Below are 17,476 nucleotides of genomic sequence, written 5' to 3' on the forward strand. Positions count from 1 at the left end.
AGAATGGTTACAGCACAGAAGGAGGCCATTTGGCCCGTTGTGTCTGATAAACAGCTATCCAGCCTAATCCCACTTTCCAGCTCTTGGTGCGTAGCCCTGCAGGTTACGGCACTTCAAGTGCATATCAAAGTATTTTTACATGCGGTGAGGGTTTCTGCCTCTACCACCCTTTCAGGCAGTGAGTTCCAGACCCCCACCACCCTCTGGGTGAAAAAGGTTCTCCTCAGCTCCCCTCTAATCCTTCTACCAATTACTTTAAACCTATGCCCCCTGGTTATTGACCTCTCTGCTAAGGGAAATAAGTCATAGAATAGAATAGAATCATAGAATGGTTACAGCACAGAAGGAGGTCATTCGGCCCGTTGAGCCCGTGCCGGCTCTCTGCAAGAGCACTTCAGCTAATCCCACTCCCCCGCCCTTTCCCCGTAGCCCTGCAAATATTTTTCCTTCAAGTACTTATCCAACTCCCTTTTGAAAGCCACGATTGAATCTGCCTCCACCACCCTTTCAGGCAGTGCATTCCAGATCCTCACCACTCACTGCGTAAAAAACGTTTTTCCTCATTTCGCCTTTGGTTCTTTTGCCAATCACCTTAAATCTGTCTCCTCTGGTTCTCGACCCTTCCGCCAATGGGAACAGTTTCTCTCTATCTACTCTGTTTAGACCCCTCATGATTTTGAACACCTCGATCAAATCTCCTCTCAACCTTCTCTGCTCTAAGGAGAACAACCCCAGCTTCTCCAGTCTATCAACGTAACTGAAGTCTCGGGGGACTACGAACCTACGACCTTCTCACTCAAGAAGCGAGAGTGCTACCCACCGAGCCACGGCTGACGCCGTACTCAAACGTGCCACTTCGGCGACAGCTGTTCAGAAGCGTGTCAACGGGGCCCAATCCCTTCCAGTCACAAGGTGTTCACTGCTGTTTAACCGTGTGCCCAGTGTGTATCTCTTCAGGCTCCAAGGTGGCTTTGTTCAATCGCCTGCGATCTCAGACGGTCAGTACACGGTACCTGTGCGTGGAGGGGGAAGAGTTCATCGCCAGTGCCAGGCAATGGGCAGCGTTCACTCTGCACTTGGGTAAGAGTTCACTCTAGACTGCATCAGCCTTTGCAGGAGACACTCCTGGTAGAAATGAATTGGAGTTGGTGAAGTTATCAGGATATTACTACACCTTTATAAATGGTTCTGATAAACTTTTATAAATCACTGGTTAGGTCTCAGCTGGGGTACAGTAAACTCTTTCATATCCGGCATCGATGGGACCGGGGTGGTGCCGATTGATTAAAAATCCCGGATAACAGGGAAGTAGGCAATTTTTAACAAAACTTTTTTTAAAAAACAGTGACTAACGCGGCCACCGCAGGAAACCCGGACTCGGGGGAAAAACAAAATATGGATGGATTCGGCAAGATTGCCGGCTATCTATTTTGCCGGTTATTAAAGAATTCCGGTTGATTAGGTGCCGTTTAAACGAGAGTTTACTGTATTGTGTCCAATTCTGGGCACCGCACATTAAGAAGGATGTCAAGGCCTTGGAGAGGGTGCAGAGGCGAATGGTGCCAGGGATGAAAGACATCAGTTACATGGAGAGACTGGAGAAGCTGGGATTGTTCTCCTTAGTAGAGAGGGTTAGGGGAGATTTAATAGCAGTGTTCAAAATTATGAAGGGTTTTGATAAGAGCAGATTTAAGGTAATTGACAAAAGAACCAGAGGGGATGTGAGGTGATTTTATTCACGCAGCGAGTTGTTGTGATCTGGAATGCGCTGCCTGAAAGGGCGGTGGAAGCAGATTCAATAGTAACTTTCAAAAGGGGAATTGGAGAAATACTTAAGAAGGAAAACATTTGCAGGGCTATGTGGAAAGGGCAGGGGGAGTGGGATTAGTTGGAGAACTCTTTCAAAGAGCTGGCACAGGCACAATGGGCCGATTCTGTGAAATCGTTGCTGGGAAGCCCAGGGAACTCTTCATTGTGCCAACCACCCCATCCTAATCCCTCTTGTTTCCTGTCCAGAGAATGATCACTGTCAGAGGGGCGAATTCTGTCTTCGTGATGGATACATCAGATATGGCTCAGCTGTCAAATTAGTCTGCACCACCTCAGGAGTCTCTCTACCGAGCATGGTACGACCACCTTCTGTGGGCACAATTTGGACTTGAGTCCGATTGTCTTCAATATTACTGTGTATTATGCTCGCTTCTGGTGTAAGATATCCCCTAAAAATTAGAGTTCTGTATAGGACAGAGCACTTCTTAACAATGTGTATGAAATTATTAGCAGTTTCGGTAAATATATAACTTTCAGAAGAATATTATTCAAGTTCAATGTGGGTGAAGGTTAAGTGTATTATAATTGCTTCTCCCCCCCCCCCCCGCCCCTACATTTTATTTCCTTTTTTCCCCCCTCCTTTCTCTCCTATACCGGCACAGACTGGTTGGGCCGAATGGCCTGTTTCTGTGCTGTATATTCTATGTAATTCTATGTAAGATAGTGACTTTTGCCGGGATACAGGTCCCATGGGCTTTGACAGCTCCCCTGTACCTCACCCCAGTGTGTCATTGTGCATTATCATAGAAATTTACGCCACAGAAGGAGGCCATTCGGCCCATCGTGTCTGTGCCGGCCGAGAAAGAGCCATCCAGCCTAATCCCACTTTCTAGCTCTTTGTCCGTAGCCCTGTGGGTTGCGGCACCTCAGGTGCACATCCAAGTACTTTTTAAATGCGGTGAGCAGTGTTCCCCCTAATTTTAAATTTGGGTGCGCGGTCCCTTTAATGGGATCCAAAGTTTCGCGCGTGCACATGAAACATCACGTTGGAAGAGCCAGTCTGGGGCTGCGCGGTTTAGAGCGAACATTCGCGGTGGTGGTTTCTGCCTCGACCACTCTTTCAGGCAGTGAGTTCCAGACCCCCACCACCCCCTGGGTGAAAAAAATTCTCCTCAACTCCCCTTTAATCCTCCTACCAATTATTTTAAATCTATGCCCCCTGGTTATTGACCCCTCTGCTAAGGGAAATAGGTCCTTCCTATCCACTCCATCTCAACCCCTCATCATTTTATACACCGCAATCAAATCTCCCCTCAGCCTCCTCTGCTCCAAAGAGAACAAGACGATACTGCCTTGGGCAGAACGCCAGCGGTTTATTGCCCCCAGGGGAGGGGCTGAGGAGAAAACGTGCGTCGCAGCCAAGCCCATTCCTTTCCTCACGAGCGTGCTTTCCAAACTTGTCTAGTTTCCACCCCCCCCCCCCAGCTTGGGGCAGTGAGGCTAACCTCCACCGCCATCTGAATTGAAATCAATTAATAAGAGACCGAACCTGGAGCCTTACTGGTCTGGACGGAATTTAAAATAAATTGTACTCAGGATGTGGTCATCGCTGGCAAGGCCGGCATTTATTGCCCATGCCTATTTGCCCTGGTTCTCGGCCACTTCACAGAGCAGTTAAGAATCAGCAGGGTAGATTTTGATGATGGTCAAAATTTTGCCTGATAACGTTCCTGTGAAGCGCCACGGGACCAACGTTCCCCGTACGCTGCGCTTCGTTCTGCGTGGCCTGTCTCTTTTAGTGCGCGGTCCCTTTAAATTTCCGCGCGTGCGCGATACTTACAACGGGGGAGCTGGTGAGCAGCCCCGCGCGGGACCTTTCGCTTTACTGCGCGGGAACATTGCATGGGGCGTTTTACTACATTACAGACGCTATATAAATGCAAGTTGTTGTTGTCGGTGATGGCGAATCAGCAGCCTGTTTTATATCTCTCCCAATTTTTTATTTCCATTGACTTCAAATTGGGCCAAAAAAACGCCCAGCCAGCTAGGGTAGCTGGCCTACTACTCTGCTTGTGAAGCATATTAAAAGAGCAGCGATTTTTTACGTTCTTGAGCTAATGGATGGTCTTCGCTTGACCTACTTGGACAATGGTGAAGCTGATTTCTTTCTGACTAATTGTGCGGACAGATCATTCGGAAGGTGAACAAGCAGTACGCAGTGCTGGACGTGGACGAGCCCGTCTCTCAACTTCACAAGTGCGCCTTCCACATCAAGGACACCAGCAGGATGTACCTGTGCCTGTCCAACGAGAAGATCATACAGTTCCAGGTAGCGCTGACCACGAGCTTGGGGACACTCCGTTCCTGCGGCCGGGTGTATTTGGATTGCTTGGGTGCAGTGAGCAGAAACTCTTTATTATCCAGCACCAACGGGACCAGCGTGGTGCTGGTTTATCAAAAAGTCCGATTACAGAGAGGTAGGGGTCAATTTTCCTGGAGCTGTCAGGCGGGGTTTCAGGCATGTGGGGGGGGGAAATCCCGAATTTGGGGGTCCCAAAACCATCCCGCCCAAAACCCCGCTCCACGCAAGTTTCAGGGGTGGCGGGTACCCGCCCCGCACTGGGACCCGCCAAAACCAGGCGGGAAGGGATTAGTGCCAATTAACTGCCTGTTAACAGGTAGTTAACAGGCAGTTTTTAGCCTAATCCCTATCTTGAGGAGTTTCGTGTGGGATTCCCGACGGCTCCAAACCACGCCAGGTTAGAGCAGGCGGGCCGTCGGGTTGAAGGAGTTGGAGGGGTCGCGATGTCGGTGTTCAGGTGAGTGATGGGTGCATGAGTGCAAAGGTAAGTGTGTTTGGTGTGTCTAAAGTGTGTAAAGAACTTTTACTTACCTGTACTTACCTTAACAGCCTTTCTTCCTGTAGCCGTCGGGAGCCCATCACTCAGCCGGCACTTAAAGCTGAACAGCTGCGATCTGTGAAAAGTGACAGCCTTCAGCTTTGAGTGCTGCTGAGAGTTCTAACTGAGTCTGTGCAGAAGGACTCATGTTAGAACTCAGACTGTCAGTGTTTCACAGCTTCAAACAGCTGTGAAACACTGATATTTCATCTGTCAAGAACTCTTGACAGATGAAATTGCAGTCTGCGACGTCACCTGTTGCCGGGTGGCCCTTGATTGCGGGCTCAACAAGGTCAATCAAGGGAAAATCGCGCGGATTGGCTGGACGTCGAAGTAGGCGGGTCTAAAACCCCAAATTGTAGTCCCGCCTTCTTCTCGACAGCTTCAGGAAAATCGACCTCGTATAGTTTAAAAGGTACAAGAGCTCCGTACACAGCAACAAATCCAGGCTTCCCTGTTGCTTAGCAACATGTGCAGGAACTCCGGCCACAGACCAAGCGTCCCTGTTGCTTAGCAACAAGTGCACGAACCCCGGTTACACGGCCACAAATCCAGGAACGGCCACTAATATGAAGTAAAACTTACCTGAACCTACTCCTGAATTTTGCCGGTTAACAGAGATTTCCGGTTATTTAGGTGCCGGTTAGAAGAGAGTTTCCTGGTATTGGGTTGGCAATTCTGGTTGGACATATCACATGACCTCTGCCCCCCCCGCCCCCGCCATTGGTCACCTGACATGTCCATCCTCGTGACTCCCCGCCTTCCCACGGCCAATCGGAAAGCAAACAGACACTTTGTTACCTGATTGACCCTCAGTCAAACAGCCTTTTGCCCCATCACCAGTGTTTTCACAACTAATGAAGTGTTCAAAGACAATTTAATTTAACAAAAACACATTGGGCTAAAAATTCGGTATCGCCGCGCCAGGTCTTTAGTGCCCGAAATTTGGCGCTCGCCCGGATTCCCGTAGCGCCCGCCTGAAATTCAGTTGCGCCGCCCCAAGACGGAGGCGGGCGCTATTGCAGGGTTTGGCCGCCTCGTTTGGGGCGATGAAAGTCAGTTTCAGGCGTCCAGCTGCCGCTGCGGCACCCGATGCGGTGCGGCAGGCTGGGGTACTGCAGGCCTCCTCCTTCTCTTAAGGAGGAGCTGCCTGCAGCCGTGAGATCGCAGCTGGATTCCCCCGGCAAATGAGCCCGGCACCACGGAGAAGTGCCGGGCTCGCGGGAGTCAGACACCAATGCCACGGGGGGGTGGTGCAGGAGTCCGGGGAGGGAGGTGCGGCCAGGCGGCCGCCGGGAAAGCGGCCGGCCGCCCCTCCACCTTTATGCGCCGGCCTCTCGGAGCTGCAAGGCACCGTTTTTCAAACGCTGTTTGCGGCCGCTACGGGCGAGGCGGCCGCAACTGAATTTGGCCATCGGCACGGAATAGCATTGGAACCGGGGCGCTGCGCACACCGATGACGTCATCGGTGCCGGCGCAGTGCTACCGGCTAACGCCGATGTTAGGGACCAACTGAATTTCGGGCGCTAAAAAACTTCCGGCACAAACCACTCTATAGCCAATAAGTGGGCGCAAACGCGACTGAATTTCTAGGCCATTTTGTTTTAAAGCCCCTATGATTTTTTTCCCCCCGTGCTGCTCCCAGCTGGAGATTAATCTTTAATATGGAGAATAAATTCATAATTACAAATTGCCAAACCTTGGTGTTGGATTACGGGGACAATCTCTGCAAGTTAAATAATTAACCGACAGAAAAGAATCCATTGCCCCTCGGACAACTCAACTTTGACCTGATGTTTATGTTGTGTCCTCTCAAGGCGACCCCTTGCTCCACGGAAGCCAACAAGGATGTGTTGAATGACGGTGCGTGCTGGACAATCATTGGTACCGAGGCCGTGGAATACACATTCAGCGAGAGCCTGGCACAACTTCCCATTCCCGTCACCCCCGTTCCCATCATCAGCAGCCTTGAGGTAAGATCTTTGCAGTGAAATCAGAGAACGTGACTGATTGTATTTAACACTCTGTGCTGCCCCCCCCCGGGCTATAGGAAAGGGAGGGAGGCCATTTAACCCCTCGAGCCTGTTCCACCATTCAGTGAGATCATGGCTGACTGTGACCCCCATAACCCTTAATACCTTTGGTTAACAAAAATCCATCGCTCTCAGATTTAAAATTAACAATTGAGCCAGCTGTTTGTGGAAGAAAGTTTCAAGCTTCTACCACCCTTTGTGTGTAGGAGTGTTTCTTAATTTCACTCCTGAAAGGTCTGACTTTAATTTTTAGACCGTGTCCCCTAGTTCTAGAAGCCCCAACCGGCTTAGTTATTAAAACTAGCTCAAGAACCAAGGTCAACAGTGCAGGACATTACCAAGGTTGAAAAGAGTAGGAGGGAAGACCAGATGAATCAAGAAGTGGTGATCCGCTGATGTCCAGCCAAGCCTGCAGGCTGTAGGAGGAACAGACGGCAAAGGGAAGGAAGGAAGGAAGGAGTTCCAGGGATCTGAGATCCTGAAAAAGAGAGCAAGAGACAGCGGGGCCCGAGGTTCTGGTAGTCCTGCTCTGCTGGTGCAAGTGCAACTCGCTGCCCTTCCTGGGGCGAGATGCCAACCCTATTCCAAGCTCCTTCTTCTTCTTCTTAGGCAGTCCCTCGGAACTGACGATGAATTGCTTCCACATTAAAAATGAGTTCTCAGGTGACTGATGAGTCCAATGCGGAACCTGCAATCTCTGTCACAGGTGGGGCAGACGGTGGTTGAAGGGGCGGGTGGGTGGGGTGCTTAGGTTGACGTGCGCTCCTTGCTCTGCCTGCGCTTGGCTTCCGCTTGCTCCCGGCGAAGAGACTCGAGGTGTTTGGCGCCTTCCTGGATGCTTCTCCTCCACTTTGTGTGGTCTTGGGCCAGGGATTCCCAGGTGCCGGTGGGGGATGTTGCACTTTTTCAAGGAGGCTTTGAGGGTGTCCTTGAAGCGTTTCCTCTGCCCACCTCGGGCTCTCTTGCCGTGTCGGAGCTCCGAGTAGAGCGCTTGTTTCGGGAGTCTCGTATCGGGCATACGGACAATGTGACCCATCCATCGGAGCTGATCGAGCGTGGTCAAAGCTTCGATGCTGGGGATGTTGGCCTGAGCGAGGCATTCCAAGCTACAGGGATGGGAAAATTAACAAACTAAAGGGGGCAGGCGGTCAGCGCCTGTCAAGGTGGTTGAGAGGCACCCATTCTAAACGGCCAGCGGAAGCACTCTGCAATCCCCGCTGGAGGGAGGTCAATATCTCTGCGATATCTTAAATGGTGGGTTCCTCATGTCAGTTAAAGTCTTGGGAGGGGGCCACTGTACAGAACCCAGGCACTAGCCCAGAGAGAGAGCAGATCGGACACATCTCTCGGTAGCTGGCAGAAGATTGCCTTTCACTAGAAAGAAAGAACTTGCATTTCTAACATGCCTTTAACCACCTCAGGATGTTCCCAAAGCTCTTTACAGTCAATGAAGTATTTTTTGAAGTGTAGTCACTGCTGTAATGTAGGAAGCGGGGCAGGCAGTTTTCGCACAGCAAGCTCCCACAATCAGCAATGAGATAATGACCCAGATAATCTGTTTTTTTCGTGATGTTGGTTAAGGGATAAATATTGGCCGGGACACCAGGGAAGAATTCTCCTGCTCTTCTTCGAAATAGTGGCCCTGGGATCTTTCCCGTCCACCCGAGAGGGCAGACGGGGCCTCGGTTTGACGTCTCACCTGAAAGGTGGCCTCTGTCAGATCTCTTAATCTTCCTTGTTCTAATGAAAAAAGTCTTGGTTTGTCTGGTCCCTGGTATCATCTTAGTGAATCTCTTCATTGTAGCCTTGACATCCTTCCTAAAGATCCAGTTGAGGAAGGGAGAGTGGGGGGGAAAAAAAAGTACAAATATGAGCAAGGAAATGTCTGATGTATTTGAGATGGTGATTGGGGTCTTGGTCAAATGGTCGAAAGACCTCGCCCTCGCTGGATGATCCTTATGTCTGTGCTTGACTCCTAATAACCTTGCATAGAAACATAGAAGATAGGAGCAGGAGTAGGCCATTTGGCCCCTCGAGCCTGCTCCGCCATTCAATGCGATCATGGCTGATCATCCAAATTCAGTACCCTGTCCCTGCTTTCTCCCCATACCCCTTGATCCCTTTAGCCTTAAGAAATATATCCAACTCCTTCTTGAATATATTTAATGAATTGGTCTCTACTGCCTTCTGTGGTAGAGAATTCCACAGGTTCACCACTCTCTGGGTGAAGAAATTCCTCCTCATTTCTGTCCTAAATGGCTTACCCCTTATCCTTAGACTGTGACCCCTGGTTCTGGACTCCCCCGCCATCGGGAACATCCTTCCTGCATCTAGTCTGTCCAGTCCTGTCAGAATTTTATAAGTTTCAATGGGATCCCCTCTCATTCTTCTAAACTCCAGCGAGTATAAGCCCAATCGACCCAATCTCTCCTCATACGTCATTCCTGCCATCCCAGGTATCAGCCTGGTGAATCTTCACTGCACTCCCTCCATGGCAAGAACATCCTTCCTCAGATAAGGCGACCAAAACTGCACACAATACTCAAGATGTGGTCTCATTATGTTCCTATTACTATAACATGCCACAGTGTGTTCTCTTGTTTCCCAAGCTGAACGGAGGAGGTGATGTAGCAATGTTAGAAATCCACGGGGACAGCTTCAGTCCAAACTTGAAAGTCTGGTTCAGTGATGTGGAGGCAGAAACAATGTACAGGTAAGACAGATATTAGAAACTAGACCATACCTGCGTGCATCTCGAGCTGACTGTACTCACCCTTGCTGGGTTTTAGAACCATTTTAATGTCTTTTTTTTGTATTCATAGAATGATACAGCACAGAAGGAGGCCATTCGGCCCATCGTGCCTGTGCCGGCTCTTTGAAAGAGCTCTCCAATTAGTCCCACTCCCCCTGCCCTTTGCCCATAGCCCTGCAAATCTTTCCTTTTCAAGTATTTATCCAATTTCCTTTTGAAAGTTACCATTGAATCTGCTTCCACCGCCCTTTCAGGCAGCGCGTTCCAGATCACAACTCGCTGCGTAAAAATTAGTTTTTCAGAAAGATAGACAAATAAGGCTTTACATTTTCATATTTAAGTATCAAAAGGAGGAAGTGTTTTGTGGTTCAACATATGGGGGCTGTATTCTCCTGCTGTCAGTTATCAGTAACAGTCGTAGTAAAAGTGTGGTATGAAGATACTTACGACTTTAAGGAGTTACCACTGGGACACAGGTTGTGCTGGTCAATGAGGAAGGTTAGCCATGAACCTGAGATTGAATTGATTATGTATCCACGCTGCCATTTTTGAGGATTACATAGAATTTACAGCACAGAAACAGGCCATTCGGCCCAACAGGTCTATGCTGATGTTTATGCTCCACACGAGCCTCCTCCCACCCCACTTTATTTCACCCCAGTTTATCCCTTCCATTCCTTTGTCCCTCACTTGTTTATCTGGCTTCCCCTTAAATGCATCGATACTATTCACCTCAACCACTCCCTGTGGTAGCGAGCTCCACATTCTCACCACTCTCTGGGTAAAAAGGTTTCTCCTCAATTCCCTATTGGATTTATTAGTGACTCTCTTATATTGATGGCCCCTAGTTCTGGTCTCCCCCACAAGTGGAAACATCTTCTCTACGTCTCCCCTATCAAATCCCTTCACAAATTTAAATATATTCAGTCACCCCCCTCAGTATATATACATACATTAAATATATTCAAGAAGGAGTTGGATATATTTCTTAAGGCTAAAGGGATTAAGGGATATGGGGAGAAAGCAGGGACAGGGTACTGAGTTTGGATGATCAGCCATGATCTCATTGAATGGCGGAGCAGGCTCGAGGGGCCGAATGACCTGCTCCTGCTCCTATCTTCTGTGTTTCTATATTCACACACACACACATACACACACACATGCAGAAATATCTAGAGTAGAGATGCCCCTGTAAAGTGCTTAAATGGAAAATAGGAGACGGTTAAATGTCTGAAGTGATGTTAACCTGAGATGATAGGAAGAAGCATAATAGAAGAAATGAAAGAGACACAGAGAATGCGTGAGTGTCCAAGGCGCTGGGCAGGGGGTACGACAGGCCAGAAATAGAAACGGGGAAAGCTGGACTCTGAAACCTTCACTATCTTCTCTCCACAGAAACCACAAATCGGTCATTTGTGTAGTTCCCGATATCTGCGCGTACAGCAGCGAGTGGCGTTGGCTTCGACAGCCGATCACGGTGCCCCTCTCTCTGACGAGGAGCGATGGAATCATCTTCTCCAGCACCTTCTCCTTCACCTACACCCCTGAGCAGAGCTGCTTTCCCAGTCAGAGGGTGGCCCGAGAAATCCCAGAGGATTCTGACAACTTCCTGAACACCATCCATCAGGAATTCACTCGAACTAACTTCCATCTCTTCATGCAGAGCTAACATGCCAAGAAACCGATGTCTCCTTCTGCTGCCCGTATCCTAACTCGCAGCAAGGTTCGCTTCACCTCCATTGGTTCCCGGTCCGGCAACGCCTCGATGTTTAAAAATTCTCATCCTTGTGTTCGAATCCCTCCGTGGCCTCGCCCCACCTCCCTATCTCTGTAACCTCCTCCAGCCCGACAACCCCCTCCGAGATCTCCAATTCTGACCACTTGCGCATTCCCCGATTTCCTCTGCCCCATAAACCTCTCCGGCCTCTCTACCTCAAAGAGGTACCACGAGGAGAAACTTGCTCAGAACTCCGCCCCACAAAGTTACAAGCAAGATCCAAAGGCAGATAGGGGCTAGCTTTAAGAAGTTGTCTCAGAGGCTGAACCAGTTGGCACATAAACACCAAAAGTTACCAGCACGGAAATGACCTCGCAGCTGGAGAGGGGGGGGATTCCCCTGTAGGTCCCACGCAGCGATTGTTTAATACAGGACTGAGCATCTGGATTGGTGTTCTGGCATTCCAAGCGCATCACGTGATAAGGCCTCTAATTCGTAGAATAAAATCATAGAAATTCACGGCACAGAAGGAGGCCATTCGGCCCATTGTGTCTGTGCCGGCCAAAAAAGAGCGATCCCAGCCTAATCCCACTTTCCAGCTCTTGGTCCGTAGCCCTGCAGGTTACGGCACTTCAAGTGCATATCCAAGCACTTTTAAAAATGTGATGAGAGTTTCTGCCTCTACCACCCTTTCAGGCAGTGAGTTCCAGACCCCACCCCACCCTCTGGGTGAAAAAGGTTCTCCTCAACTCCCCTCTAATCCTTCTACCAATTACTTTAAGTCTATACCCCCTGGTTATTGATCTCTCCGCTATGGGAAATATAAACCTATCCACTCTATCTAGGCCCCTCATAATTTTATACACCTCAGTTAAATCTCCCCTCAGCCTCCTCTGTTCCAAAGAAAAACAACCCCACGTGTCACATTAATGGCCATAATGGGCCTAGTGCCTGCTCGGCCTGCAGGCCCTCGGGGGCCAGAGGTGTAGCAGGACCCCATTAACATGTGGCCTCTGCTAAGAGTAGACCCGAGGGCTCCTTAATGTGGGTCCCTGGTGGCCCCATGCACAGGTACACTACGGGTGCCGTCGATCGCCTTATTTGATTACCACCCTTACTTAGCTTTGTGTCTGTGATCCGGGCCACTAAGCCATTTCTAATGGCAGGTTAGGCGATGAGGCTTAAAGCTGGCTCATTGAACTCGCCAAGAACTGGGTCTGTCATTGGAAATGGAAATCAGGCACAGACGTATAATGACAGCAAAAGGCACTTTACAGCCTTCCGGACTCAATATCGAGTTCAACAATTTCAGATCATAACCTCGGCCGCTATTACATTTTTACTTATTTTTTATCCACACCTTTGTTTTGGCCTTTGCCCCCCCCCCCCCCCCACTTTTTTTTTCTCTCCCACATGGCAGCTGTCTCCCATTCTGCCAGCGCATTTCGCACCTAATCTAGAGCCGCCTTTTGTCTCCACTAGTCCTATCACCATCTCGTCTCGTTTTGAATATCTCTTAATGTCTCTTCACTTCTCTTTTGTTCTCTCCCAGCCTGGCCTTTCAATCTATTTCATTTCCTGTGCCTTTCCAGTCTTGACAAAGGGTTTGACCCGAAACGTTGACTCTATTTCTCTCTCCACGGATGTTGCCTGGCCTGCTGAGTTTTTCCAGCATTTTCTGTTGTTATTACAGACGTATAACGGGTGGCTGATCTGATGGTGCCCGTTTTACGCTATAGCCCCAAGTCAAAATTACCCCCCCCCGCCCCCCCCCCAATTGTACCTTTGCAACGGAAGAAAGTATTAAGCTATTGCCATTGATGTACACTGGAAATAAACCCTCCGAGAGAGGGGGAAATTGTGAAACGATTTTGACGGTATTTTTACAGGCTGTGTAGAAATCTGTGGTGTGGAATTGCACTGTTCAATTTAGAGTACACGCACAAACGTACTTACTTGGCATTCCTTCATCTGCTGTTTTAAGGAAGGCATGAACACCTCTTGAAATAACAGAGAAAGGAATTTCACACAAATACAATTGTGCTTTTAATATTGCTATTTCGTCCTGATGGTGTGCGGGCTCTTGCGTAGTCCAGTGCCCCTTCACAGAGGCTGTCTCCTTCCAGGGAATGTACGGTGGAGGTAACCAGCCGTCAGTGAGGAGCGACCCTGCCCTGGAAGAATCGAGGAAAACCAAATCAAATTCATGTATTTTTGTGAAGCATGTGTAATTACTGAAATTTATAATTGATATGTAAATTAACCTGCAAAAATAAATCCTGATTTTATTGCTCTCGGTGAGGACCTGGTGGGCCCTATTGCTGCTTGTAATTTCAAACAATTGGTGTGGGGTGTGAGGAGGGCCCAGCCCGCTCTGACATACTGGGAAACACATTGGGGCGGATCTTGACTTTGCGCGAAAATGTGACGCAGGTGATACAAACACGCAAAATTGACGGGCAGGAGAAGGCCAGCTGGTTTATCAAGCCTGCCCCACACTTACGATGGCCGGAGCTTCGTGACTAGACACTAGTTCCCGTGCCCCTTCCGCCCCGCGCCCCCTCCCTGCAGCCACGTAATCGTCTGGGAGTAGGGTCCCCAGCTCTGCTTGGACATGTTCCTGGAGGTTCCATCACGTGAGCTTGTGCCTCCAACCACCCCACGGCCTCACCCTTCCACCATCGATCGCCCGTCCTTGCGGTTTAACACCTCCCCCCCCCCCCCCCCCCCCCACCAATTGGAAGGCAAACTGACTACCTGATTGGCTGACTCTTTTTTTCCAAATCTCCAATATTTTTTAACCCATAAATGAAAGTGTTCAAACTAAGTGAAAGCAAAAACACTTTGGTAAATGCCCCTAAGATTTGTCTCCTGGGTTTTTCGCAGCAGTGCCCTCCCGGGGGTCTCCAGGGCAATCCTGGAGGGTTGGCAACCCAACCTGAATGAGGCAAGAAAAAACCCAAGGGGTACTAAGGGGAAAATGTATTCTGGAAAATTCCTCTCCAACCTCCTCAGGCGATCGAAGCCAGTCCAGGAGATCACGTGGGCCAAATGTTACAGCGAATCGGCAGCCCGTTTTACATCTCTCCCGCTTTTTATTTCCATTGGCTTCATAGAAACATAGAAGATAGGAGCAGGAGTAGGCCATTCGGCCCCTCAAGCCTGCTCCGCCATTCAATGCGATCATGGCTGATCATCCAAATTCAGTACCCGGTCCCTGCTTTCTCCCATATCCCTTGATCCCTATAAGAAATATATCTAACTCCGCCTTGGGACATTTTACTACATTAAAGGTGCAGATTAAATGCAAGTTGTTTTTATTGATTATATTCTGGGCTGTTTTCACGGGGCCAGGTTTTTGAAATTATCGTTCAGTCTTGGTTTAGGTTGGTATTAGTTTGGTCTCAATCCTACACCAACCAATGTGATACTTCCCTACTGAGTTAGGGGGACTCCGGGTCTCGCTGGTTGCTATGGGTAAAACTGGTTGCTATGGGTAAAATTCAAAGTAAAACTGGCTGCCGACTCGCTATCGCCCGTCTTGCACATAGTCAAGCTCTACCCCATTGTTGAGTCTGTGTGTCCCAGTTATGTTTAGGATCAATCACTGGACACAGACAACAAGAATAACTTTTAACAGGTCTTTACTATTCGGAGGTCAGGGCTGAACTGCCCAGCAAATCCCTACACAACACTTATATACCGGTGTGGTCACCACCGGTATTACAGTATTACAGTATACAGCAGCCAAGAGAAAGTAGTACATCTCTTAAGGTAGCTCTCTTAAGGTGGAACAGGTTACATACACCACAATCCTCCCTTTTTAGCTTAACAGTTATATCCCCATTTAACATAACATAATAACATATATATACAACTTCATGCAAAACAGTTCAAAGATTCAGTCTCTGAGGAGGCCTCCTGATTCGAGTTGGATAACGCCTTTCAGGGGTCTCTGATTCTCGTTGCTGGGGTGACTCATCTAGTTGGTCTCTTATGGATTGGACATCATCATCAGGTACATTCACTTCTGAGGCAGATGCTTCAGGTTCACTAACTTCTTCCACGGTTGTCTCTGCCGTAACCATGGGTTCGACCCTTGTTCTCGATTCTACCAGTAGGTCAGCATGACGCCGTATTACATTTTCACCAATATCTACCGTGTACATGAGGGGTCCTTGTCTGGCCCGAATTGTTCCAGATTGCCATTTCTCGTTTTTATAGTCCCGGGCTAACACTGGTTGTCCTATTTCGAAGCTCCGAGTGGTCTTGTTATTTATATGCTGGAACTGTTTGTTTTCAACTTCCCTCCGCACATTTGGTTTTAACAAGTCCAACCTGGACCGCAACCTCCTGTTATAGAACATCATGGCAGGACTTTGGTTTGTCACTGCATGAGTGGCGTTTCGATATGCCAGTAGGAATTTGTCCACCTTGTGTTGTAGTGGAATCTGATCTTCGCTCATGGCCTTTATTGCTTTTTTAAACGTTTGTACAAATCTCTCGGCCAACTCGTTTGTAGCCGGATGATATGGGGCAGAGGTATAATGTTTCACCCCATTCTTCTTCAAGAATTTCTGGAATTCTTCTGACACGAACTGCGGTCCGTTGTCTGAACATATTTGTTCTGGCAATCCATTTCTTGCAAATATCGTTCTTAGCACCGCGATCGTCTTTTCCGAGGTAGTGGTAGTCATCTTAATCACTTCTGGCCATTTAGAATGTGCGTCCACCGCAATTAAAAACATGGAGTCCATGAATGGACCAGCTAAGTCAATATGTACACGTTGCCATGGGGTTGAAGGCCATTCCCATGGATGCAGCGGTGCAATCGGAGGTGCATTTTGCACTTTTTGGCACCCTGAGCAGCTTTTCGTCAGATCCTCTATCTGTTGGTCGCTACTCGGCCACCACACATAAGCCCTAGCAAGGCTTTTCATCTTGACTCCCCCCAGATGACCTTCATGCAGTTCCTTTAGAACTCTCTCTCTTAACTTAGGCGAAATAATCACCCTTGTTCCATACATCAATGTTCCTTGACAGACGGACAGCTGTTCTCGTCTTGCTGAGAATGCCGGTAACAGTGGATCACCATGTGCTGGCCATCCCTTCACTGTCACTTCGTAGACCCGGGACAGTGTCGGGTCATTCCTGGTTTCTCTTTCAATACCTGCATTGGTGACTGGTAAACATTCGATGATGGTCGAGTGAAATAACTCAACAGGGTCAACCGTCGGTGCCTCCTCCTCTGTAGGTAGTGGCAGGCGCGACAGCCCATCAGCATTACCATGCTGCTTTGTACCTTTGAATTCAATCTGATATTGATGTGCCCCTAGGAAAAGGGACCATCTCTGGAGTCTCTGTGCTGTCATCACCGAAACACCCTTCTTAGGGTTAAAAATGGATACCAACGGCTGGTGGTCTGTCAGAAGCGTGAACTTTTGGCCCTGCAGGTAATGATTAAACTTCTTTACTCCCCACACAAGGCTGAGAGCCTCCCTATCTATCTGAGCATAGTTGCGCTCAGCGGAGGTCAATGATCTGGATGCGAACGCAACTGGCCTCTCCTGGCCATTTGGCAACTTGTGTGAGAGTACTGCCCCAATACCATATGGAGAAGCATCACAAGCCAAACGAATAGGCAGCGTTGGGTTGAAGTGAGCCAACACTTCCTCTGAGGTGATCAATGCCTTGCTTTTGCGAAAGGCCCTCTTACAGTCCTCGCTCCACTTCCATGGTACTCCCTTCTGCAAAAGAGCGTTCAGCGGGTGCAGCACCGTGGATAAATTTGGCAGAAACTTATGGTAATAGTTAATCAACCCTAGGAACGACCTCAACTGGGATACATTATCCGGAGCGGGAGCCTTCACAACAGCTTCGATCTTGTCAGGAGACTTATGAAGCCCCTCCTGGTCAATGACATGACCACAGTACGAGATCCTCTTCTGAAAGAACTCACATTTCTGGCGATTAACTCGAAGTCCATATTCTTTCAATCTGGTGAGCACCAGTTCCAAATTTGCAAGGTGTTCCTTGTCATCATCTCCTGTAATTAGAATATCGTCCAGGTAACATTGTGTGCCTGGAATTCCCTGTAATACCTGCTCCATGGCCCTCTGCCAAATTGCTGGCACCGATGCCACTCCAAAAACCAGTCTATTATACCGGTACAAGCCTCTATGCGTGTTGATCGTGAGATACTGGCGTGACTCTTCCTCAACTTCCATCTGTAAGTACGCCTGCGCCAGGTCTATCTTGGTGAAGTGTTTCCCGCCAGGCAACGAAGCGAAGATATCCTCAATCC

General features: G+C 48.8%; 1 protein-coding gene across 1 annotated transcript in view; it reads left to right on the forward strand.

Moving 5' to 3' along the window:
- The window catches only part of rbpjl (recombination signal binding protein for immunoglobulin kappa J region-like), a 60,863-nt gene extending 47,398 nt beyond the window's left edge, over positions 1 to 13,465 (forward strand). Inside the window, exons 7-12 of the mRNA XM_086004298.1 lie at positions 943 to 1,080; positions 2,017 to 2,126; positions 3,959 to 4,099; positions 6,488 to 6,643; positions 9,313 to 9,416; positions 10,851 to 13,465. Coding sequence (XP_085860424.1) covers positions 943 to 1,080; positions 2,017 to 2,126; positions 3,959 to 4,099; positions 6,488 to 6,643; positions 9,313 to 9,416; positions 10,851 to 11,124 — 923 coding nt within the window. The 3' untranslated portion in view covers positions 11,125 to 13,465. The remainder of the gene's footprint in view (positions 1 to 942; positions 1,081 to 2,016; positions 2,127 to 3,958; positions 4,100 to 6,487; positions 6,644 to 9,312; positions 9,417 to 10,850) is intronic.
- Positions 13,466 to 17,476: the final 4,011 nt, after the last annotated feature.

The sequence above is a fragment of the Somniosus microcephalus genome, chromosome 13, assembly GCF_052327205.1.
Source record: "Somniosus microcephalus isolate GS21.2 chromosome 13, FLI_Smic_1.0, whole genome shotgun sequence".
In the NCBI taxonomy this organism is placed as follows: domain Eukaryota; kingdom Metazoa; phylum Chordata; class Chondrichthyes; order Squaliformes; family Somniosidae; genus Somniosus; species Somniosus microcephalus.